Raw genomic sequence first — 24,067 nt, forward strand, 5'->3', positions numbered from 1 at the left:
TCAGAGAGGATTAAGCTAATAGTGAATAAAATACACTCTAGTTCATCTGGAACTGAACTGGGAAACACCAGGCATAGTAAAGGCTTTAACAAGGGTGGAAAGGTGATGTATTGTTAAACAAAGGAGAACAAACACATGATTCTGTTCTAAGTATGGCTTCAGATCACAATATTGTTGAAGAAGGATAAACTATTTCTACGGTTTATTTAACTTATTTTTTTTAATAATTCTCACATTGTTAGGTTGATTTCCTCAGTGGTTGTCAAACAACACTGCTTGAGCAAAAAGTAAACACCATGAAGCTTTTGATATTTCTTAATGCCAATACCAGAACCAACTATGACAGTTTACTGCACTTGTCCCTAGTTATTTCAAAAGGGTAGCCATCTTGATTCATTATTACAAAATCATGTGCCATTGTCCATATAAGCCTCTTCTGTTGACATTTGCTTGAAGATTTTCTTTCATTTAAACATATTTTGCCTCAGCCTTTGTTTTTGCAATATTTTACTTTGAATTAGTCTTATTATTTTTTTTTATCCTTCTATCATTTTCTTTATCTCTCCCATCTTTTTATTTTTTTTGTTTTTCACCCCTTCCTTCCTCCTTTCCCCGTCCTCCTCGTCCTCGACCCCCTTCCTTCCTGTCCTTTCCACCTCACCAGAGCCCTCAGCCCCCCCTCAAGAAATTAAGTGCAGCAGAACCAGCTCCACCAGCCTGCTGGTAGGTTGGCGCCCCCCGCCTTTGAAGAGTCAGAACGGTGACCTGGCGGGGTATAGGGTGCGCTACCAGATGGTGGGCTTGTCAGAAGGTGGCAGTGAGGATGGGGAGCCCCTGGAGGAGCCCAGAATCCCTCCCATGAAAGAGGTGGTGCTGCTGAATCGATTGGAGAAGTGGACCCCATACCGCATCACTGTGTCTGCCTTCACTGAGATTGGCCCAGGCCCTGAGAGCGAGCCCCTGATCTGCCGCACTGACGAAGATGGTATATAAATATTTAATTACATAATATCTGATATTTAAAGGCTAATGTAGAAATGGAGGTTTGTTTTTTAGTTAAAAAGTGAGTGTGCCCTTGGAGGTGGATGTTTATTTGTGTATGTATTTGTTTAAGGTTTGTTTAAATTTTTATTTTTGCAACATGTATGCAGTGCATGTTCAACTTACAAGCGTACATTAGAAAGCGACAATCATTTATGACCATTTACGACCATTTATGCCCATGTCTATAATTCATTATAAATATAATTATCAGATTTCTTTGCAAGGATCATGACATAATTTCCATGTTAGTGTTTTACATAATAATCCTTTTATAATGAATAATTATCCCTTTAATAATGTGTTTATCAGTTCATTATTCATTTTGATTCATTTTTTCATTTGTATAGCATTATGAATACATGGGTGTGCTTATAACTATAAGTATACAGTTCTATAAGAAGATTGTTTTGCATGCTTTTGTAAACCTTTTTTTGGTAGAATGGTTACAAAAGCATACTCAAATACTTGTTTACAAGTAAAAGGACCACATACAGCGGTGTAAACCAAACCGTATAAAAGGAAAATACACACTGAAGAGATAACACACTTGGGAAATCAAGTGTCTTGCTATTAAAACATAACCAACCAAAAACAATTCATAATAGCTGCCACATCCTATATCCTGCCTCTATCTGTAGGCTTTTAACTGTATCCTATTGCTCAGCTGAGAGTCATAAGCATTTATGAGGGCTGTACACTGCAAGGCCAAATTGAACTTTGCATTTACAGTAGCAACAGTAGGTTGGAGGTTAAACCAGCAGGTGTGTGTCAAAGGTTGCAAATCAGATCCACTTACTTGAAAATGTACTTCAGGATGCAAACAATAGATAAATAAAAAGGAAAACTACATGCATTTAATATACACTTTCCTCAACATGACAAACAACTGCTTTAAAAATACACAAAAGCCAAGATACCTGTTAAAAAAATGTCAAGCTCTAAAGAAATACAAAACTAACATAATACAGCTAAGTGAAATAGCAGAAATAAATTACAAAGGGGAAAAGCAGTTGAGGAATGAAACACGTTAACTGACAAGCAAAGATGTGGGCATGTCACAGCACATCTAAATCATTGATGGATGGCTGACATTGCCTTCTATTCTCCACGATCCATTTCACATCCATTACCACAGCGTTTTAAGCACTTTTCTGACACTGACGTACAATGAGCGCAACAGCAGAGACAAGCTCAAATTGTAACCGTAGCTTTTTGAAGACTCCAGCATCTGGACTTGCAGCATTGAAAGCCACAGCGCACTGACAATAGCTATAACACATTTGCTGGTGTAGTTAAGATAATAACGTGTTACAGAGAGGTTCCAGGAAAAAAAAAATAAGTGTCAGGGCTAGAAGGTAGAGAAGATTTTGGTAATAAACAAGATCGGTGCATGATCCTGGGGAAGATGCAGGAAATGGGGTGGTGATTTAACGGGCAAAAGAGGATCAAATGGAATGCAGTTTGGAGTGGAAGAGTTCTATTAATGGCACATCCATCTCACAAAGGGTCAGTATGTGGCATATGGAAAGGCCTAGAAGCAAGGCCTTCCATAAAGGCCTGTCATTATGACTGAGACAGCAGACACATATTGAAAAGTTGGAGGATAAAGTGGTGGTGCCTATTGCGTAAGATTGACCTTGGAGTGTTGGTCTTTGTTGTTTTTATTATCATTCAAGCTCATTGATGGTATGTTTCATGGGTATTGTATGTCCATGTATAAGTCAGGAGGTTATTTATGTCTTGACATTGTTGAATTTGCCAGCCTCATCCTGCATTGCTCTTAGAAATAGTGAAAGGATTTGAAGCTAGCTCACTGTATATTTGCATTTGATTAATGAAGAATAATAATCACATCTCCTGCTCTAATTATGTCTTAAATGAGTTTGTCATGCTACAATTTTGCAGCAATTAATATTTCATCTTACGTTTTGTTTTAAACAGTTCCTGGGGCTCCTCCAAGGCGAGTGGAGGTTGAGGTCCTCAACTCCACAGCACTAAAGGTGATGTGGCGCTCCCTGACGCCAGGCAAGCAGCACGGTCAGATCCGTGGCTACCAGGTTCACTATGTCCGTGTGGAAAATGGCGAGTCACGGGGGCTGCCCCTCATCAAGGATGTCATGCTGGCCGATGCCCAGGTATGACCATCTCTCAAATTCTTTTTTACAAATCATCAAACTATTTTGAATCAAACTTCAAAGCATCCTAGACCATGCATTCATGCAGTATTTGCTCAAATGAAATAAGAAATGTGGTTTGCCTTTAAATCAATCAATAATGATACAAAGACACAAAACAGGTCAAAACAAAAGACAACAAACTTTCCCGACTTTTTTTTCTCCCAAATTCTTTACTTTATACTCATTGTTGTGGCTTTGCAAATATTGCTGGAGAATGGGAAGCAATACGGGTGCTCTTCCCTCTTGGATTTCATTTCATATTGCTGTAATATTCTTCTCCCCTCAGCCAACAACAAGAACTGTAATCAAAGCTTCACTCATCTTGTCCTCCCTCTTTTGCCTCCATGGCTTTTATTAGCAATGTCTAGACCCCTGCTTTATGGCAACATCTGCCATGAATGTCTGATTATGTGCTTGTATCAAATGCAAAGACTCAAAGAAAATGCTGATTATAGTATTCTGTGCCTTCAGGGGGGGGGCATGAAAACATTTCAACCAAAATCAGCCTGCACTGACAGCTAAAATTGTGATGGAGACCTCGATAATGGGCATTTTTTTCATTTTACAAAACTTGAATGAGGAATCCAGCCGAAATGATACTTTTGTGCACAGTAGCAATCATCCAAATGGAAATCATAGCCCTAAAGCAATAGGGTAAACAACACAGAAAAAGAAACTTGTATGCAATTCTACATATTTTTGGAATGAATCAATCAAAATCTATTTTTCTATGTTCTATTTAGGCCAAATGCCACCAGTTTTGGCATGGACCACGAATCCAAGAGTAGAATGAGCTTAAATAACTTTAATTATAAGACCCAAGAGGTGCACACACCCAGCAGTCAACAAAGAATGCATGGAAAACATATCTTCTAAGTTGCATATTTTTGTCAGTAAATTAAAAAATGACTTCATCATTTAGGCATTTTAAAGCAACATCTTATTGCCACTAGCGGCTGTAGCTATCAATGATTAACAGTATCACTGAGGTTCTTTATTTTTAGTTTCACACGACTCCAGGCCTCACAGGCAGAACTTTACAACTCTCAGCCTTGTTGCGGCTGCTTCTTGTGACACAACCTTCAAACAGCTTCTCTCTCTCCTGCTTTCCCAAAGCCAGTGACCTATTTCTGATACCAACCCTCTGCTCCCAAACCTCTAATGCCCCCATCTCTTACAATCCTATTTCTTCCCTTTCTTTTCTCTGTCTTTCTTTAAAAAAAAATATTACTTTCTTTCCTGCGCTCTCCTCTTTGGCGGGGGGGTTAGTGGGAAACGGACGATACAGCTGAATATGTGAGTACGAAGTTTCGCCTGAGTGCTCTGTGTAGCTGAAAGGGTATAAACAGTGGGTATTGCATCTACCCAGTTGAATACATGGTTTACACAACCACTCAAATCTTTATTTAACAAGTTTAGATAGTAAAGTAGCTCAGAGGTTTCACCTCAGCTGTCTGGCCTGCCATCCTTTCTCAATATCTCTTTATGCTGCTTGAGGTAAAAAATTACTTCTATTGCCAGCTAGTTTTTGAAATTTTGACTGATGCAATATCCACTGCCCACTGTGCCTGGAATGCTAATACTACTAGTGTCATGCTGTGTGTCGATACAGTGTGTTTGGTCTTGTGCTCTGGTGATGTTTTTTTTTCTTTTGTGTGTGTTAAAACAATATGATTTTATTTGTCTATGTTGTGCCGTAGAATTACACGTTTTTGTGTCTCTTTGTTCAGACCCTTGTACATTGAGGCCATGTATGTATGCTCCTTAAAACCTACTTGAAATCTCCATTGCATCTCTGAAGGTTGTTCACAACTGCAGGTTTCTCAAAAAAATTTACCCTCATTTTGAACCTGCATTTGAAACCCCCAGTCCATCTGCATTACGTGAACACCATCTCAAGTGCAAGACAGTACTTATAGCTCATTTACCTTTATTGACCTCTCCCATCCCTCTGCCAACCAGCCTGTTAAAAACCTCATTCTGCATGCGTTCAAACCTGCTCGACTGAAAGATTCATTAGAATTGATCGGAAGCCTCTCTTTGAAGAGGACTCAAGGAAACTTAATGGCTGAGGTAAAAACTGCCAGCAATTGGGCAGGATGTATTCAGCATGCATTTATCACAAAGTTAAGTTGTTGATTGGAATATTGCTAAAGGAAGGAGAAGGGATATTCTCCATTTACATACCTAATGTCCCAACACCACCAGTGGAAACTCTAAGGGTTTACTTAATGGCATGATCTTCTATACACAGAAGGAATACCTTACATTTAATGCATGCCCAGTGGAATTGAATAAAGAGGACTGGGAGACACTTCACATACACTTAGATTAACAATCTGCATAAGGCAGTTTGATTTGCATGAAGGCGGTCAAATATTAACACAGTCAAGTGGCATTTTTACATGTTCCTGTTCCTGTCTCCCTTAGGAAATGGTCATTGGAGGACTCAAGCCAGACACCACTTACTCCATCACGGTGGCAGCTTACACCACCAAGGGGGATGGAGCCCGGAGCAAACCAAAACTGGTGGTGACCAAAGGGGCCGGTTAGTACTAGAACATACTCTTTTTTTGTTGGCATTTCAACAATAGTTTTGAACATAGAGCAATAAAAGTTACAGGGTGCAGAGGTTAGTCATCGTTCACATCCAGCTGTTAATGCTAGGCTACCACTTTTGTATTTAATTAACAACATGTACAGCCAAATTGTGGTTTAACTGATCTGAACATGGAAAAGAAGACATGGACAGTTGCACGAGTTTCTCATATGCAATTAAGTGCCTTAGGCATCCATATCAAAGGCATGTCTCAGTCAAGATTATTGCTTTTGAAATACATGATTTTAAATTAACATTCATTTTCTATTTCCGAAATGTATCTAAGTAATTTTTCCCAAAGAACCATCCTGAGCTATATCTGGATTCACAAACATTTCAGTCAGTTGAGTTGTTTGCTCCTACCAGGTTAGCATTTATTATTTGAATCATGTTCAGAAGACTATCAAACGATTTTTAGAGATCAAGGAGTTGGTATGAGGTACGTGGTAGATTTTTCAGACATATTATGACAGCTTGAAAGCCCCTGTAGGGTCTTTGGTTTGAGCTTTAAGGATGAAATACTGGAGGCTAATGCCTGCACACTACAAAGCCTTATCTTCTTCACTTTTTCCCCTTGTTACCACAGGTAGGCACACCAGTTTAACTGGACTGCTTGAGCCTGTTTGGAAGCTAGCAGCTTAGATTCCATGAACATGATCTAAACCTGTGAGGCTGGCTGCCTGAGAGTGTGAAAACCTTGCTTCACAGAATTTAAGGTGCCAAGATAGGAGCTTCCTTTGTGCAAGCGTCTGTGCCAATCGTCTATGGAAGGCTTCAGAGATCAAAGATGTGCACAACTGCATACATACTTATAAACATACACACACTGCATACTTACCTACTGACTCACACATCCTCATGAGCACTTGTCCATCATTGATCACACATACAGTACATTATGTGCAGACCCATACTGCACAATCATGAAACCAAACACAGCAATAGATACACAGACATAAAGCATCCTCCCAAACCAACACACACAAACAAGGCACATTTCCCAGATCCTGGCAGGTGTGTGTGTGTTACAGTTGTCAGGGTATTCAACGCTGCCAAAGGGGCTGAAGTGAGTGGTGTCACTCTCCATCCTCCTGTCAGGGCCAGCTGACTGATATGTCAGTCTAGTGCACTCTGTCTGTCCCTCGGAGGGAAAGCCTTGTCTTTTTATCATTGAAGTGTAAAGACAAGGTTTATGCCAGGGGGCCAAGATAAATGGAATAGGGGAAGGGGTGAGAGGTTAGGAGAAGCGTTTTTCTCGGTTGTAAAGTGGTGTTTCTTGCTTACTTTTTTGCATTTTCGGCTGTTCATCACACATTCACGCTTCTCCATCTCCTCTGACAGTGCCAGGAGTGTGCTCAGCCTCTCTGAGTGCGTGTTGCTTTGAATAACCCAATGGTACTTTCTAACAGTGCTCCAAATGTAGGAAAGGTCCAGTTTGTGCCAGAGTGTGCAGAGAGTTTCTCTTTACCTGATAACTTTTTTCAAAAACGACCTCAAACTTAGTGGACAGTTTTGGATTATTTATGATCTAAAAACAGCTGGAACAAACAAAAGGAACTAATATGACAATATGATTGAATTATAAAGAAGGCTTGATGATTACAAAGACCAGTGTCATTGTAGACAAACAAGCTGTTCTTAGGACTATCATTTAAATATATTATTTAAACGCCTTGCAGAGTTACTCTTTCATGTGGTTTACCGTTGTTCAACTAAGCAGGCACACTTTAAAAGTGTGATGCAAATAAATGAAATATTCTATCACATCAATTCTCTGCATGTTTGTACTTTTAAAACACACAAACACAAAGAACTTATGCAACAGCTGTTAAACTATCTATTTGAAGACAAGCATGACATCATCTTTTATTCACAAAGGCCTAAAAAGCAACATCAATACAAAACATTATGACGAAAGTACAGCCTTCAAACCTGATTCAAATCAATGTCAAAGTCTTTTCATCTTCAAAACATTCCAAAAAACCTCTCTGGTAAAAAAGAATCAACCCCAGGATTTCTTTTTAGGACAGAACAACAAGTATAACTGTGCACCTATTTGTGGACACAGAAAAACAACATTCAATCTGTGGCTGCTGCAGTGCTGTCCTTGTTTTTCAGAATGAGAGCCAGGTTTGAAAAGTGCCTTTTCATGATTCATACTTTCCGTGGACTTTAAAAAACAACTTCCTATGACCAATGTGAGACAAAGTTTTAGAGGGGGGCCTGAATCAGACTTTATTGACAAAAGATTAAAATGTTTGTGTCTGGAAATGTTATTCTGGCATCCTATCTGCACGTTTTAGAGTATTTCACTGGGTTGAAAGCAGCATCAATCAATATAACCATCTTCTTCTCAGGTTTAAATGGAAAATATACATTGTCCTCTATATGAGGAAAGTATTGGAAAAAAATAAACTATGTCAAACTTAGCAACAACAAACTCAAAACAAAATGAAACTGCATGTTACAAAGCATAACATTTAAAGTAACCAAATGTATGAATTGGGTTGCCTAGCACCATTAAGCCACAATACCTCTGAGCCCAAAGTACAAGCAAAGGGTTAGAAAATGTTTCGCAAATGAAATCATGAGGGAATGCAAAGTCAGGGACTGGCACTATAAACATAAATAGAGTCTTATAATAAAAACAAATGAAAAGGAAAGTGCCATTAGTCTCTAGTAATCTGTAGCAATTCAAAGCTGCATTTAGAAACTTTACACACAGTATAGGTGGCCCCCTGATGGCAGCAAAATGTTCCTGAATGTTAAAGATATTAAAACCCTAAGTCATAGGCTGATAAATCATTTCAGTTGTATAGTTGTTATTGTGGTACAGATACCAGAACTGTATGAATGCAGACAGGAAGCATTTACATTTTACTCTTTACCACTTAGGAATTTATATTTGTGTGTTTGTAATTATGTGAAGTGGTTTCCATTATTTATTAATTATATTGCTGGTCAGAGTGGATGTAGACTCAGACAAACTTTTGTTACAAAGGCACTGAAGATACAGTATAAGTAGAGTTTGCTGCCCTTGTGGTTTCTTGTCATTTTACAACTCTCTATGCTCTACCCTCCAACCTTACATCATTTTGAATGTTGCACCCTGTGAAAGGATGCCTACAGATGCAAATGTCTGTTAAAAAGTGTGTTTATTGTTATTCCAATGCTGAATGCAGACAGCTTACTTGAAAATCAGAGCACCTCATTACATGTTTATTTACTTCCTGATTGTTATTTTGGTCCAGTGAGAAATAATCAATGTAATTGGCCTGTCTCGTTCTCTTCTCTCTCTCTCTTTCTTTATCGCTTGCTTCCTTAAAAGCTCTTTCACTCCAAATGGACCATGGGAAATGTGTCGCAAATTCGACTCCATTTTCTACCCTACCAATTACTCCCCTCCATGAGCTCCTGCCACAAACACACACATGCATTTCTTCAGTAGGCAGTATAAAATAGGAGCAGAGGGAAACAAAGACATGAGAGTGATGTATTTGTCATCACAATATGTTTTTCTATTGCGAAGGAGTGCAGATCAAAGCAACCTTACATGATGGGCAACATGTCATTTGCACAAAGGCAATATATAATATGTTTGTTGTTTATGTTGGTGTGCTCAAGAAAGAGTGGAAATGAGAAGGAAACCTGATCGACCCTTTCTCAATCAGCCTCAGTGTGCATCAACAGCAGGCTGTTAATACAGTTGCCTGATGGGGAAACGTGCTTGAAGGCCCAGAAGGAGGGATTCAAGCAGGGTCGACCCTGAAATGGACGGAGAGAGAGAGGGATAGGGGGTTGGGGGAAGAGGTTAGAAAATGAAATGGGGGATTGGGCAGTGTGAAAGGGGAGAAGTGGGGAGATGGGGAAAGAATAAGGGCGAGTGTTCGGGGGGAGAAAGATGAACACAGAGGAGAGGGACAATCAAAGTGTCCTAACCCTGGAATCACTTGTACACACACACACACACACACACACACACACACACACACACACACACACACACACACACACACACACACACACACACACACACACACACACACACACACACACACACAAACACACTTCTGCTCCCTAATACCCCTTTTGGGCCCTCTTTGGAGCAGATTGCTCCTTGTCCCCTGTCACCTTCATCATCCCTCATTCATTCATTTTTCACCCCCTCTCCCTGCCCTTGTTCTCTCTCTCATCACCCTGTAGCACCCCACACTCTTAAACACATACATAGTACACACCACATCCACACCTCCTCCCCAAACCAATCCGCTGGCTCACTACCCGTGATTCTTCTCCCCGATGAGCAATAGGCCACTGTTTTAAATGAACACTTATTTTAAAATAGTTGTGGGGCTACAAAGGTTGTAACGGATACATTTGGGAGCATGTCGAGGCTAGAGTCAAAGCAATTGCATATAAAATGCAAAACACACATTTACAGGACCATTATTTCTGAATCTTATTTCCTTGATTGGTGGTGAGTATGAGGCAGAGTGGGCTTTTAAATGACACCATGCTGAGCTATGGAATGTTTCCGGTGAGTATTAGGAGCATTCGTCTCACCCAACATTCGGCGCCCCCGCCTTTCCATTACTGGCAAAGGCTCAGCTGACTAGCCACCATCCACCCACCAACTCCCGTCTTCCTCTTCCAACAGCCCTCAGAAAGAAGACCATTAGCAAACGGAAATGAATAATACGAGCAGAGGAAGTGGACTTTGTAGATGATTGGATTGCTTTGTGTGTTTTTTACTTGGTGCAGGAACATACTATATGTAGGCACATAGACACGCACGCACAATGACACTATACCACTGAGAGGGAGTACATTTGCCTCAGACTAATGTTGGCTCCTCCAAATTACTTTAAGTCCTTACTGGGCAAAAAGCCAAATACCTCAGTTCAGCACACTGTCCATTATGTATGAAGATACACAAGCGCAGATGACGTAAATAACACAGAGAAAAGAGGCTCAAATAGACGCTACAATATAAATTCATGTAGCGTAATAAAACGAACGCTGGATGTAAGTGATGAAGGGGCAAATGTATCTGTAATTGTAGCTGCTTAAGATAATGATGAAATGTATGTAACACATTGAACTAGAGTTATTCAAATTTAAATTCAGTTTATTCAGCGTTTTTTAAATTTATGCTGAGAAAGCTCTCACTGCCAGGACCAACAAATGTGCTTCCGACCCAGTTTGCCGACCCAGTTGGCAGCTACTGAATCAGAAATATATAGAGATACCCGGTCTTCTCATCACTGGTCTCGTTATCTCATGTAGAGGCATCTTTAAGGGCAATACAAATCTGTCTGTCTGTGTGTATGTTTGCATGTCTTGAGAACTGTTTATCCAATCTACTTCACACTTGGTGAGTGTGTTGCTGGGGATTCAAAGACATACAGCATTAAAGTTTGGGAAATGTGGAAAAACCATACATTAAATATTATTAGACCTTGAATATTAGACAGGGCCTTAAAAGTGATAAAACATATTTGAAAATATATTCTAAAAGACAAGCAAATGTAAAGGAACTTAAATTGTTGTTACATGGACTCCTGTTATAACTTGTCAAGAGCCGACCTGCAGCATTTTGGAGTTTTAGGCAAAGGAACAATTTTTGGGAGAAATGTCTACAGGAAGTTGCAATTCTTGAGAAATTAGATAAAAACTTGAACAACCTTCTCCAAATCAGGGAAATACTCCAAAGAGTTGGCTCTGGTGATATTCTGTGATTTAGGGTGTATGTCTGCAGTTATGTCTTAACTTATATTTGCCAGTTATTTGTCCTGCTACTGCCTTGAATTTCTGACAAAGGAGGGATATAGTTGTGTAAGTGAAGATGGAATCTATTTACTGAGAGATAAGGCTCAATTGCGATCAGCCTCACTTATCTTTCACAAAGCTTCAATGGCAACTTGAGAACTGAAGGCTTCCCACAACTGCTGCTGCCTCTATCACACTGATGGGCCCTTAAAAAGAGAGTTAAGATGAGACGTGTGTCATCCATAAGAGCAGCAGAACTGGGCCACTCTGAAGAATGGTGCCTAGACCCCAAGTGTAGATCATCCATTTTACAACAAGAGATGACTATTACAGCTGAGGCACTGTTCTGTGTTAAAGTTTTAGTGATGCTTGGCAGTACACACTGGCAAGAGCTTACATGTATCATGAAATGGTAATAAGTACAGCTTTCACTCAAGAGTTTAGCGGCTCTTAGGATCTTCTAGGTCCCTATCCAACTCAACCTGCCTCCATTTAGTAGGATGTTATGTGGTAAGTGGGTGAATGTAAGATGATTACTGAAAGTGCAGATACTTTTATGTCAAACAGTATAATTGGACAGGCCAGGTGCAGTATTTTGACATGCTAAATAATGCTCCAGTGGTATTCTGTAGGTACAAATAGTGACAGTGATGGAGCTCTTAAGCTGTATGACTTAGCTTGAAAGCATAGAAATAATGTGCTTAAAATAAATACACTATAGCAATGTTGAATATTGCTTTCTTAATAAAAAGTAACAAAAACTGTATTTCATCATTGTTTTGTTTTTTGAAATGTAATGAATGAATTTGTGATTTTATATATGAATAAGCTAGCAAAAGGGGTGTTCATCTCACAATATCAGTGTTCTTAATACTTTAAAACATTAACACAGCTACCGTAGTATTCCTGGTATATGTTCAATTTGTGATAAACTTCTACATGTATAGTATTAAAACCTGTCACTTGAAAAACAATCATCTTCATGGTTCTTGAAGGCACAGAAATTAAGATTTTTTGTATTTCTTTATCTGTGCAGTGCCTGGTCTGCCCTATCTGTCAGTGGCTCAGGACTCCGAGACATCAGCTGTGGTTCGCTGGGACCCTCCAGATCTCACTAATGGCATGGACCTGCAGGGTTACCGCCTCCAGTTTGGTCGGAAAGATGTCACTCCTTTGGCCACACTGGAATTTGATCCCCAAGAACGACAGTACTCTGTGGGCAACATTCACCGGGGGGCCATCTATCTCTTTAAAGTCTCAGCTAAGAGCAGGGGGGGCTTCGGAGACGAGGCCTTGGTAGAACTTAATGTGCCTGAGAATACGCCAGGGGGATACCCTCAAATTGAAGAGAGCTCCAATGTGACATGCTGCTCAGTGCAGCTGTCCTGGTCTCCCCCTGTGCTGGCGGAAAGAAATGGGGTTATCACTGAGTACACTTTGGCTTTTAAGGAAACCGGTACCGGAGGAGCGCAACAGGAGCTCCACTTGCCCCCCAGCCAGTCCAGCTATGTTCTCAACAGCCTCAAACCGAACTCAGCATACGATGTGAAAATACGTGCACACACCAGTGTAGGCCCAGGGCCCTACAGCCCGCCTATCCAGTATCGGACAGTGGCCTTTGATGCAACAGGTAGGGTTTGCCTGTTATCTTTTCCAACCCGGTTGGCAGGGGGTTGGAAATTGGCTAACAATCTGCAACAACACAAAAATGAAAACTGCCCCACCCCCTCCTTCAACCACCTCCACTTCTCCTCAAGAAAGAGAAAAGATTGATATTAAAATTGTTTGCCGTTGGATACTCACTTCACTAACACAAAAAAGGTAAAACGTAAGTCAGTAAGTTAAAGTCAGTCATGTAGAGAAAGAGGAGAGCAGCCTAGAGTTTCAAGGTAAGTGCTGTTTGGTCAGACACTCCTGTCAGTCATCCTTGCAGCCCCTTTGCCAAGCACACTCACACAGCTAATGCCATCTCACAACCCCAGTTTGCAAAGAAGGTAGGACGTCAGTCAAACCCAGTCACTTAAAGAGTATGTTTGGACTATTCTAAGGTGTCAGAAAGCGGATTTTGGTTCTTTATTTATTTATTTTTGGGTTTTGGGTTTGTTTTAAGATATTCCCCCCTTCCTAACCCCCTTCCTCATCTAATTCCTCCTCTCCCCTTCCCCTGTCCCTCATTGGGACAGTTTGTGGCATGGCATCCCCCTGATGCACTGCTAAGGACTGTTGGCATGCTGTGTTTTGAGTCTGTCTCAATGCCCGGCTGGCAGCATGTTGGCAGTGCCAACCCAGATTCAAAAGAGGCGTAAGTACTGTTGGGACCAAATTGGTCAGTTGTTAATCCTCAGGTCATGGGTTCAAAGACAATGTTGAGATGGGTTGGCACTGCTTACGATGGCTAGCCAGCGGGCACACCTTTGTGCTTCATGGGTCTGTCATCCATGAGTCTTATGTGCTGTGTGTCTTAACCAATGGCGTTGCCCTTCTCACAGCCAATCACAGCTCACCGTTACACTCACTCTCCAACCCAGAAGAACGTTGCAGAGGAACAACTGCATTTTTTTTTAACCAAAGGTTCTTCTTTAGTTTTTCTTTCCTTGCTTTCTCAAATTGTTCCCTTTATTAAAGTTTTTTTTTTTGCATTTGTCCATTCAACAGACGTTCCGCAGAATTTCACTGTAAAGTGGGCCACCAAGACTACAGTGGTCATTGCATGGAAGTTTTCTGAAAGCAGGTCTCCATACAAATGCACGGTGAGTTTAATATAGGGCCAAAAGATCATTTAAACTCTCAGCTGAGATACGTTTGATAATTTGCATCATGCCCATTTCCTAAATGTTCCGTTTATTATAACAATGAATATGCCTTCTTACCTTCATAGTTACTACCGACATGATCATACACTACATCAGACTATCGCTCTTACAAATGACCAAATAAAACTTCTGGATCATTTATTTAACTTTAGATTGAGTACAACCGACAGAAGATGGATGTTGATGCCAGGCAGATGAGGGTTCTCGTCACTGGGCTAAAGCACAACACCACTTATGAGTTCAGGGTGACCTGCCAAGAAAGTGCGGATGGTGGGCAAAAACACCGTGTGTATGCCAAGACTGCGCCACTCATACTGGTCAAAAAACCCAAGCTGGACATCTACGCTGAGCCTGACAACATGCTCACCATGTCCTTCCCACCAGTTGAAACCAAGGATGTCAAGTGAGTATACCTTCACTTACGATGGGTTCTGCAGGCACTGTTTAAATTATCTTTGAGGGTTGGGGATTTGAGGTTTAAGTCTGGAGATGCTTGAAATCTGATATGGTATAGATTGAGATCTTAAAGTGTCTTTAGATGTTGAAATGTGAGATTAGGGGATGGATACCTGAGACTTTCTGGATTTTGCTCAATCCTGCAAGTATTGAATTGTAGCTTCAATTTCCTGTCAATCTTGTACCAAATGTTTGCCTTACATTATCAATAATTTATTTGCAGGACCTTCTATGTTGTTGTGGTGCCACTTAAGAGGACCTCAGGAACTGTCAAAAACCTGAAGAACCCTGATGAGATGGACATGGATGAGGTAGAGTTTTTTTTAAGTAAACAATGTGAGGTGATTCTGCAACAACATAAATGATAAGGTTGACTGGGTGCATAGTTTTAAGCAAAATGCAGCATATGTAAAAGGAAGAGGCATCTTCCAACTTCAGTAACACTTTTTAAAAAAAGAGACTGTAATATTTTCTCTCCACTGGCCAAATGGTATGTTTTACGGGAGGGATTCCAGAGACACTCGTTTGTTAAATAACAGTTGCATGTGCTGAACAAATTGTATAGTACACACTATGTACCAGACATTGGCACACACAACACAAACTTGAGTACATCTCAGCTATGCTAATTCATCCCCCCCAAGCATGCAGCAGAGAGAATTACACAGTCGTCTCCCACTCTTACCATAGCTTGAGGTCACCTTGAGCGCTGCATCAACAGCAACCATCCGTATTGGATTTGGGATTAGACACATTCCCTCTCCTTACAGCCTGCCTCTGTCTGCTGTTTGAAATGAATGAGAGAAGCTGCATGTTGGGGGGGGGGGGGGGTTACATGGATCATTGCCAAAGAGTTTGCAGCTATTTTTATCTAAAGGTACAGTTACACCTACAGTGGTTTTTCTTTGGTCTCAGTCAGCACACTAAAAGGGATCCAGTGATTTTACACCTGAATCAAAAGAGATAATTTAATCATTTAAAACATTTCATGACCTGTAATCTTGCCAAGTTATTTTTGTGTTTATAATTAATGGAGATATGAACAAACATTTGAAAAATCTGAACATATCAAAGACATTTTTTTCAATAAATATGGGACTGATGTCTAAAAACACAAGATGATACTAAACGGAAATTATAAAGAAGCAGTCATACACTAATGCCCTTTCGCATCAATCAGCTGTTGCGGGAGGTGACCCCAAAGCGTCGCTCGCGGCGTCAGCTGCCTCAGCTGGACCAGAGGAAACCCTACATCACAGCCTGCTTCAGGCAGCTGCCTCCCAGCTTCACGGTGGGATCTGACTACCGCCACAGCAGCTGTGAGAACAAGCCTCTTGAACCTGGCCAGGAGTATGTCTTCTTCCTGCTGGCAGAACTCAATGCCACCGTTGGGGTGAGTAACTAGTTAAACTTAGTTCATCTCACTTAAGTAGACTTAATTTTGATTAATTGCATGAGTGGATTTAATAATTTACCTATTTTCCTTTAATCGGGGCTCACTTTAGTGTTGCACATCTGAAACTAACAATTCATTTGTGCTACTTAGTTTAAGTACAGTTTCATGTGTTATAAAGTTCTACCGGATTTCTCTGTTCAGAAAATGTTTGCCACCAGCCCTTATACTGACACAGTGATGACTCCTGCGCTGGTGGTGGATCCCCTGACGATAGAGACTGGGGATGGACTTATATGGGTGGTGGGCCCAGTCCTCGCTGTGGTCTTCATCATCTGCATCGTCATTGCCATTCTCCTGTATAAAAAGTGAGTTGGTCTGGTAATTGTAGTTGTTGTGGCAACTGCAGTTGGACCTACATTTTTGGCATGATAGTGTAAAAATAACGTTGTTCAACATCTAATGATAGAAAAGAACACTCATCGATACAAGGCTAATATTAAATGGGTTTTTTTACGACAACATTTACAGTATAAGCATCCTCTTAACATGAAGATACAAAGGAATTAAACAATTTAAATTTGCATATTAAGTGCCTAGCTCGAACCACGGTTTTACACAAGCAGTATAACTGTTATCCATGTTGTACTGAAATATGTTTCACATGGTTCAAATTCTGCTTTTCCCACAACACACAATGAGCAGTTTCTTGTCATTTGATGTTGAACCAGTTATTTTCAGTGTAACAAGAGAATTGGGCTGTGGGGAAATAATTGCATGTTAGGGAGCATGTTGAAAGAAGGTCCTATTTTATATTCATAGCAACAGGATATTGAAAAAACCCAACAACATTTTTGCATGTAAATACAAAGGTGCTTTTCTTATGAAAAAGATGGTTGTGGGAAGTGAGGGGGTTGGAGAAAGGAGACAGGAGAAGATTCCTTGAGATGGTGTTCAAAAAATGTTACACTCTCACAAAAAATAACTTATAATTCTGGAATACTCCGTAAAGGTGTTATTCAAATGTTGTCAGAATAACTTAATAGTCTGTTTAACCTTTGTTACTTTTGTTCAAATGTATGCTTTTAATTAGGCATGTAATGCTCCAAAAAACGTTATGAACGATAAGACAAAAAAAAGTCCACAATACCTTTGACAATCTTAAAGAGTGCTGAAAATTCTTATAATGATGTACCACATTTTTGTTAAAAGATTTTGAGAAAGTTATCCACACAAGTCTAGATAAATACTATTCCTCAGCTTGGGCTTTTGAACACAGGTGTATAGTCAACACCCCCCCTCCCTTGTTTTGCAGTGAGTTGTAGCTTATGTCTCAGTGACTGCAAGTTCCAAATGATCAGTAGTGTAAGGGTCTCCCTACACGGTAAATACAGTACCAGGGAAGATCCCTGAATGATTTTGAAGGGGGTTGGTGTAGGCCACAAACATACAGCTTGCTACTGTCAGATGATCCTTGACTGTCTGACCTTGCCTTACCTCAGTCTTTGTGGTTAGGGAGAGTAACATCTCTCCTTGGATCTCTCTTTTTTCTCTCTTCTCTTTCTGTGCCCCTCACTCTCCCATCTCCCCCTCAATCTCTCCCTGGTGAATAGTATTTCCCGGGTCTGCCCTTGGCTCTGACATTCCCCTTTCCCATCTGTATCTGCACCCCCGTGCATACACATACATAGACACACATACACAAGCTCAAGAATGTATGCACTAACCTGCACATTTCATTGACTACTCACTTGTTCTCACACACTGATACATGAGCACACATGCACACGCATGCCTCAAATGCTGATGAGCTTTATCTCGTATTTTGCGAGCCCAGCAGCGACCCCTGTGAATTTTAAACTGCTCTCTATTGATTTATCTCTCTTCTTGCCTCCCCCCTCTCCCTTTCTCCTTGTGTGTTGTGTTTTCACCATCTTTATATATTTATTTGACTCCTATTGCTTTCTCTGGAAACAGCAAGCCTGACAGGTAAGGTTTGGCTGTACTTTATATTGCATTGTACAGGGGAAGACAAAATAGCCTGCCTCAGCAAAAAAAAAAAGATGCCTTTAATTAGTGAAGGTGAAAGCGAATTTTGCGTACTTGACAAATGCTCTCAGCTCCTCTTTTGTTGATTTGGTTTCACTCGAGTGCTCTTGACCCGCTGAGTTACCTGTCAGTAGGAGTTGCTAAGTTGTTTAGGTGACATCATTAGTGAGAGTGGTGACTGTTATACTGCTGGATCAAGTGCTCATTAAAAGAATTTCTGTGGTTTTTGTTGTACATCTTCCCCCTTTTCTACTCTTTGTTTGTCATACTTTCCAGCCGCAAAAGAAAAGAGTCGGAGCCACGCACAAAATGTCTCCTTAACAACGCGGACATTACACCCCACCACCCTACAGACCCTGTGGAGATGAGACGCATCAACTTCCAAACTCCAGGTACAGAAAAGACACACAACATGTACATTCAAGATTTGACAACATATAGTATAGGGATTGCTAAAACTGATTTATTCTGAATGCAACAATGATCTTTCGGTAAATGACATATTTTCATTTTCACTGACAATATGAAAGATGTGAAGAAGGAAGTTTAGTCATGCTGCTTCAGCTGTGACAACATCTAAAACTTCAGAGTAATGTCCCACTGGGGTCTCGCTCAGGTTAATAAAACATTTTGCTCATCAATAACTTACCAGAAATTTTGAAATGTCAATTTTGAAAACAAAAAAAAGAGAACGTAAGTTACTGGATTGCAAAATACTTCATGGGTAACTGAGATAGCTTCAGTTTATGTTCTATTTTTAGACATCCAAATCATTACTTTTGATTGTTAGATGAAAGTGGGCCTGTTAAATAGCCATCTAAGGCTTGGATTTCCTAGGCTTAATTGGATTTCCTTTTCTAAAACTGTTTTTTAGTGGAGTGCTCATGCCTGTTATCTCTCCAATTCATTGTTTTTATTTGGAAAGAGACGAAAGCTGTAGAAATAGAACTGAAGTTTAAGAAACTACATACAATTGTATGGATGCCACAGGTTCAGTTGCTTGAACAAACTAAATGCAAAAGCTTTTGCTCTAAACTATTAGTGTTAGTAACAAGTTTTGCAGGAATTTCATATCCTCATTTTGAAACCTACTGAAAAGGAAAACAAATTTTAAAATTTGGCAGAACATTTTAATTAGTACCAGCTCTAATCCAAAATACCCGTATTGGTGTCAAAAGCTCCTCTTGGCCAACTGCTACACTATATTACTGGTGCAAAATAACACTTGCAGAAGACCTTCCTTCTTTACAGCAAACTATTAATTACAGTGAAAACGTTATTATCCGTGAAAGGAAAATGCAGTAGTATTTTTTAACTCATACATAACTGACAGGTTGACTTACTTAAAAGTGAAAGCAGGTTGAAACATTGGCAAACACTTGCAGACAGCCTACACGAGATTAACGATTCACAAATGATGCAACTCAAAGTTACATTTCTGCTGCAACATAGATGATGTCCGTGAAGTGCTCCCACATCATTCTGTTTGACATTATGTGCCTCCATAACTATGTGCAAGCCATATTTATATGTTTGTCCCCATTTAACAATTAGCCATTTATGAATAACAAATCATTAGAAAAGTATGCCTGTTGTTCGACTTGATATGTTTATGTTGGAAACAAATCCTGTTCTGAAATTCTGCTGGGTTTTTACCTGTCTTGTTTTTTGTCTCACTTCGGGTCTGGTGTTCATCAGAGCTAAACCCTGGTGTTAACAACAGAGCACTTTTGATCCCAAACTCTTTCTCTAAGGCTTCTCCATCTTTCAGGCCCATTATCTAGCACCTTTCTTTCTGTTACTTAGTTTTGTTCATTTAAGCTATGATCGATCTACATTTTGTTGTCATTAGTTTGAATGAAGTGATCTTTTTTGTTACATTAAATCTGAGTGCATTCACATTATTCACCTCTAGCTAAATTAAGCATCATGGATTGTCGTGAGTTTTCCACCACATGGTTTACATTTTGTTGGCTCTTTTAAGTGGTTTATTTGATAGAAAAATGAGGCCTGCATGTTGAGGAAATTACATTATTTGAAATACATTGTTCTCACCTGCCCAGGCTAATGGCAGAAATGGATTAAATCATCCAGAGGTGGAATTAACACCCTTTTTGCCTTATGTTCTTTCCCTCTTTTTTTGCTTCCCGCCTTGCTGTCTCCTGGCCTAGTTGTCTCTCAGCCCTCCATCTGTCATCCCCTGCCAGTCTCTGCTCCATCAAAAGGCTCAGATTTCAAAATGTAGCACTTTCTTTTCATCTTCTCTGGGAGACCAGTCATGCCGCCTGAATTTTTATCTTGGGAGAAAAAGTGGACTTCTTTACATCAGAGAAGAGCGAATGAAAGGAGATGCACAAACCCGCTTATACATAGAAATATGGAAGTTAATTTACCTCTCCTCGTCTTTTTCTTGCCTTGTATTCAGAGCCATATCAGTGGTTCTGTAATGACACGGTTATAATGGCTATTCCTGCCATTTGTCTATTTGACTTCCAGCACTTTCCCCTGTGCCCTCAACTGTCCTCCTCCGTTCTTTAAATAATAGAAACTCTTGTTACAGCCATTTTTACATTACATTCCTCAATACATGCTGAGAGTTCTCTTTATATATGACAAGCATCCTCATTCGACAGCAATGTCATTGTTCGGCAGAATTGGGGCAATGTTGTTATCTCCGCACCCGGGGAATTTAATTTGAATGGACATTTTAGCCCAATTAAGTGGGCCGGTGAGCATTTGTGAACATCCCCATCAGCTAATAGAGACAATTGTTCAAATGAGCATACTCGCATTGCACATATCCAAGGCTTCTCCTATCCAACAGAGCATATGCCACATCGGCAATGTGTGCTCACTGACCACTAGTGCTGGAAAACAAAAAATATGTTTTTGATTAGGCTTCCAGTGAGCTAGGCTTCACTGATGCGTTTCAGAGAGGGTGTGTGTGTCCTTGTGCACTTATGCTGTAAAGCCTGTAGGTCGTGTGACAGACACACAGTGCCATCCAATAACCCCTTGGGGTACAGAGTGGCTCGTTTTGTCATTATCTTCATTGGTGCCTGGGGTTTGATTGTCAAATGGGGCCAAAGTAATGAAGCAGCAGGACTGGATATCTGCTGTCTGTCTCCAACCAAGCCCCCCTTTAGTCATGAGTACGTCTGTCTCCAACCAAGCCCCCCCTTTAGTCATGGGTGCTTTTGTATCCCTCTATCTTTCTTTTCCTTGTATCGCCTAACATTTTTTATATACATTTTTTAGACATATATCGGTATGTTATATCAACACCCTACCTTCATATTATTGGTGTGATAGTATAATATGAATTTACATCATACCTGTGCAGGCACAAATACAAGACAGGCGAACTGAGTTTAACTCTGGGTTTACTCTTCAACATATCTCTGATATGCATTCTATTTACGCCGTCTTCATCTGTATCTATATCTCCCCCCTCAAATAAAACATAGCATATGGCACTTCACGCCTCCATAATTCAGTGCCTTCGAGCATGTAAATATCAAACATTTTCTTGCAGACAGCCTCAGAAACTTGCGGAACCCACGGATAGCAGCCAATCACTGGCATGCGTTAGCAACCCATTTGTTCCTCCAGATTACAGCTACGACTGGAACAACCATGCCCTCCTCCTCACAAACAATTTTATTGAAACACACACACACACAGCACTTGCTCACACAAAAACATAATCAGACACGCCTCTACCTCCCTCCTGCTGTGATGAATGGCATTCGGAGACAGTGGATCAGAGAACCCCCTGCTAGGTGTAATTAGTCAATGTCACAAATCAATTAGGGAGAGGGGGATGTTCGATGTCTTCATCTCTCATTTGGTGCCACTGGCCTGACGTCCTCTTGCTAAGACATCAGTGAATGGTTAATCTAGCAAAACTCAGTTCAGCAAAAAAAGATTTGAGAATTGAACATTGTTTTGAGGCTTACACACATAGTCTTGATAGTCATTGATTTTGGCTCACGACTAGGAATGATGATAGTATTCCTGCCTTTTTGTTTGAAGAGGTGTGAGGTGTTTTTGGGAACAGACTTTTCAGGAAAACTGGGTTTATTTTAGAAAAACAAACTTTCATTTTCATTTTGCTCAGAATCCAGATTTCTTTTCCATATTCCTTTTTTTCAATTTGTATACTGTATATGCTCTGGAACAAATGATCAGTTTTCTTTGGATCAAGTTGCCATCTTGGGGTGATGTGATCCTGTCACTGTGCACCCCCAGTGATATGATTGCAGTTTTTAGCCATGGCACAATGTATTTCCCTCAATTGATGGACAGATTGGCATCATCCAATCATCTACACCTCCAAGCAAGAGGATCTGAGAATACCCGAACATAGCATCGTGGCTGCGGCCTCAGAGGACTTCTCCTCTAAAGCAAATGAGACTTTGAACCATCACTGCTTCTTTTAAAGCTGTGACTCCTATCAGCTGTGGCTCCACAGCTGTCAGCCAAGAATGTGGACACATTTCCACACCTTTCACTCTCAATGCCTCAGCACCAAGCTGCTAACAAAGGACCTTTCACAGTTTGTTTTCACCAGGAAACATAAGCTGGTTTTTCCCCTCTCTGTCTCTTTCTCATTGCTGTCAATGGGCCTTTCCAGCTGGTGTTCACGAAGGCTCAGAGATAGCAAATCAATTTTCTTATCCCTGATCTCTATGACCGTTGATATGGGGCTTGGCAGAAGGGTCGCCTCAGCAGGAATCAGAGGTGGAGGCCTATGGCTAACCAGTGTGCTCCTCAAAAGGATTATTGCCAATGTGATTTGAAAATGTTTGCCCTACTTTTCCATTTCCGCGTGGTAGAGTGGCCCCAAGTCGGTCATTCCGGCCACCCGAGAAGGGCATGAGTTTACTGATAGTAAAGTACTGGTAAAGAAAAAAAAGTGTTATTTATTTATTTCTTGGCCTTTAATCATTTTGCATTTTTTTATGTTTTTACAAAGCATTTTCTGTTGCATTACAGCCTTTTGAACCCATGTTCCCTTATGTTTGCTGTTCTCTACAGATTCTGGTCTAAGCAGTCCTCACAGTGAAGCAGATTTTGACTATGAAAGTTAGTCTCTATGCTTTTAGCAATTGCGTACCAGCTTTCTTTATCTTTGTTTTTATGCACGCTTGCCTCCATTTACAAATACATAATTTGCATTTGTTTGTTTTTTCACATTATGCAGCAGAATATCAGCACTAATTAATTTGATGTTGGTTTCTATTGGTATACCGGGCTTTTTCTTTTCTGTAATTGGATGTCAGTCACGATATTCACTTGGGCTGTTGGCTGTGCATTAATCCACCATGCATAAATAACCTGTACGATCACTCCCGCTTATGTAAAAGTGGTTTAAAAGAGATTTTGTTTTTTTCCAGGAGTACAACCTCTGTTATCCCTTTTTTTCTACCTCCCCTTCCTCACCTCCTTATTGTTGTTCTCCCTTCTTTCTTTTTCTCTTTCACCACCACTGCTCCATTTCCACTCTGAAGTAACGGGGTCTTTTTCTGTGCTCAGAGATAACGAGCAGAATTAATTAAAGCGGTGGCAAACAATGGCTCGACATTTGATCACCCCCTCTCCCTGCGCGCTGCCAAATGATCATCCTGGAGAAAAAGAGTTTCTGTTTTTTTCTTCTTCCCCCCTTTTCCCCCTTTATGTTCTGTGATTACCCACAGACAGACTTCTTCCCTTTTATGTGTTAATATGCAACATCATAAATAGGCTTTTCGAGAGGGACTGCTTT

At 40.4% G+C, this 24,067-nt stretch overlaps 1 protein-coding gene across 4 annotated transcripts in view; it reads left to right on the forward strand.

Moving 5' to 3' along the window:
* ptprsa (protein tyrosine phosphatase receptor type Sa) overlaps positions 1 to 24,067 on the forward strand; it is a 208,169-nt gene that overhangs the window by 153,645 nt on the left and 30,457 nt on the right. The window contains exons 12-23 of one of the 4 annotated variants that reach the window (XM_063890864.1): positions 665 to 985; positions 2,986 to 3,179; positions 4,491 to 4,517; positions 5,652 to 5,769; positions 12,626 to 13,219; positions 14,245 to 14,339; positions 14,555 to 14,805; positions 15,082 to 15,169; positions 16,039 to 16,251; positions 16,456 to 16,619; positions 18,577 to 18,692; positions 23,341 to 23,388. In XM_063890864.1, the coding sequence (XP_063746934.1) occupies positions 665 to 985; positions 2,986 to 3,179; positions 4,491 to 4,517; positions 5,652 to 5,769; positions 12,626 to 13,219; positions 14,245 to 14,339; positions 14,555 to 14,805; positions 15,082 to 15,169; positions 16,039 to 16,251; positions 16,456 to 16,619; positions 18,577 to 18,692; positions 23,341 to 23,388 (2,229 nt within the window). The remainder of the gene's footprint in view (positions 1 to 664; positions 986 to 2,985; positions 3,180 to 4,490; positions 4,518 to 5,651; positions 5,770 to 12,625; positions 13,220 to 14,244; positions 14,340 to 14,554; positions 14,806 to 15,081; positions 15,170 to 16,038; positions 16,252 to 16,455; positions 16,620 to 18,576; positions 18,693 to 23,340; positions 23,389 to 24,067) is intronic. The other 3 variants (XM_063890865.1, XM_063890866.1, XM_063890867.1) reach the window with 3 other exon arrangements.

The sequence above is a fragment of the Eleginops maclovinus genome, chromosome 9, assembly GCF_036324505.1.
Source record: "Eleginops maclovinus isolate JMC-PN-2008 ecotype Puerto Natales chromosome 9, JC_Emac_rtc_rv5, whole genome shotgun sequence".
NCBI classification, from domain to species: Eukaryota; Metazoa; Chordata; class Actinopteri; order Perciformes; family Eleginopidae; genus Eleginops; species Eleginops maclovinus.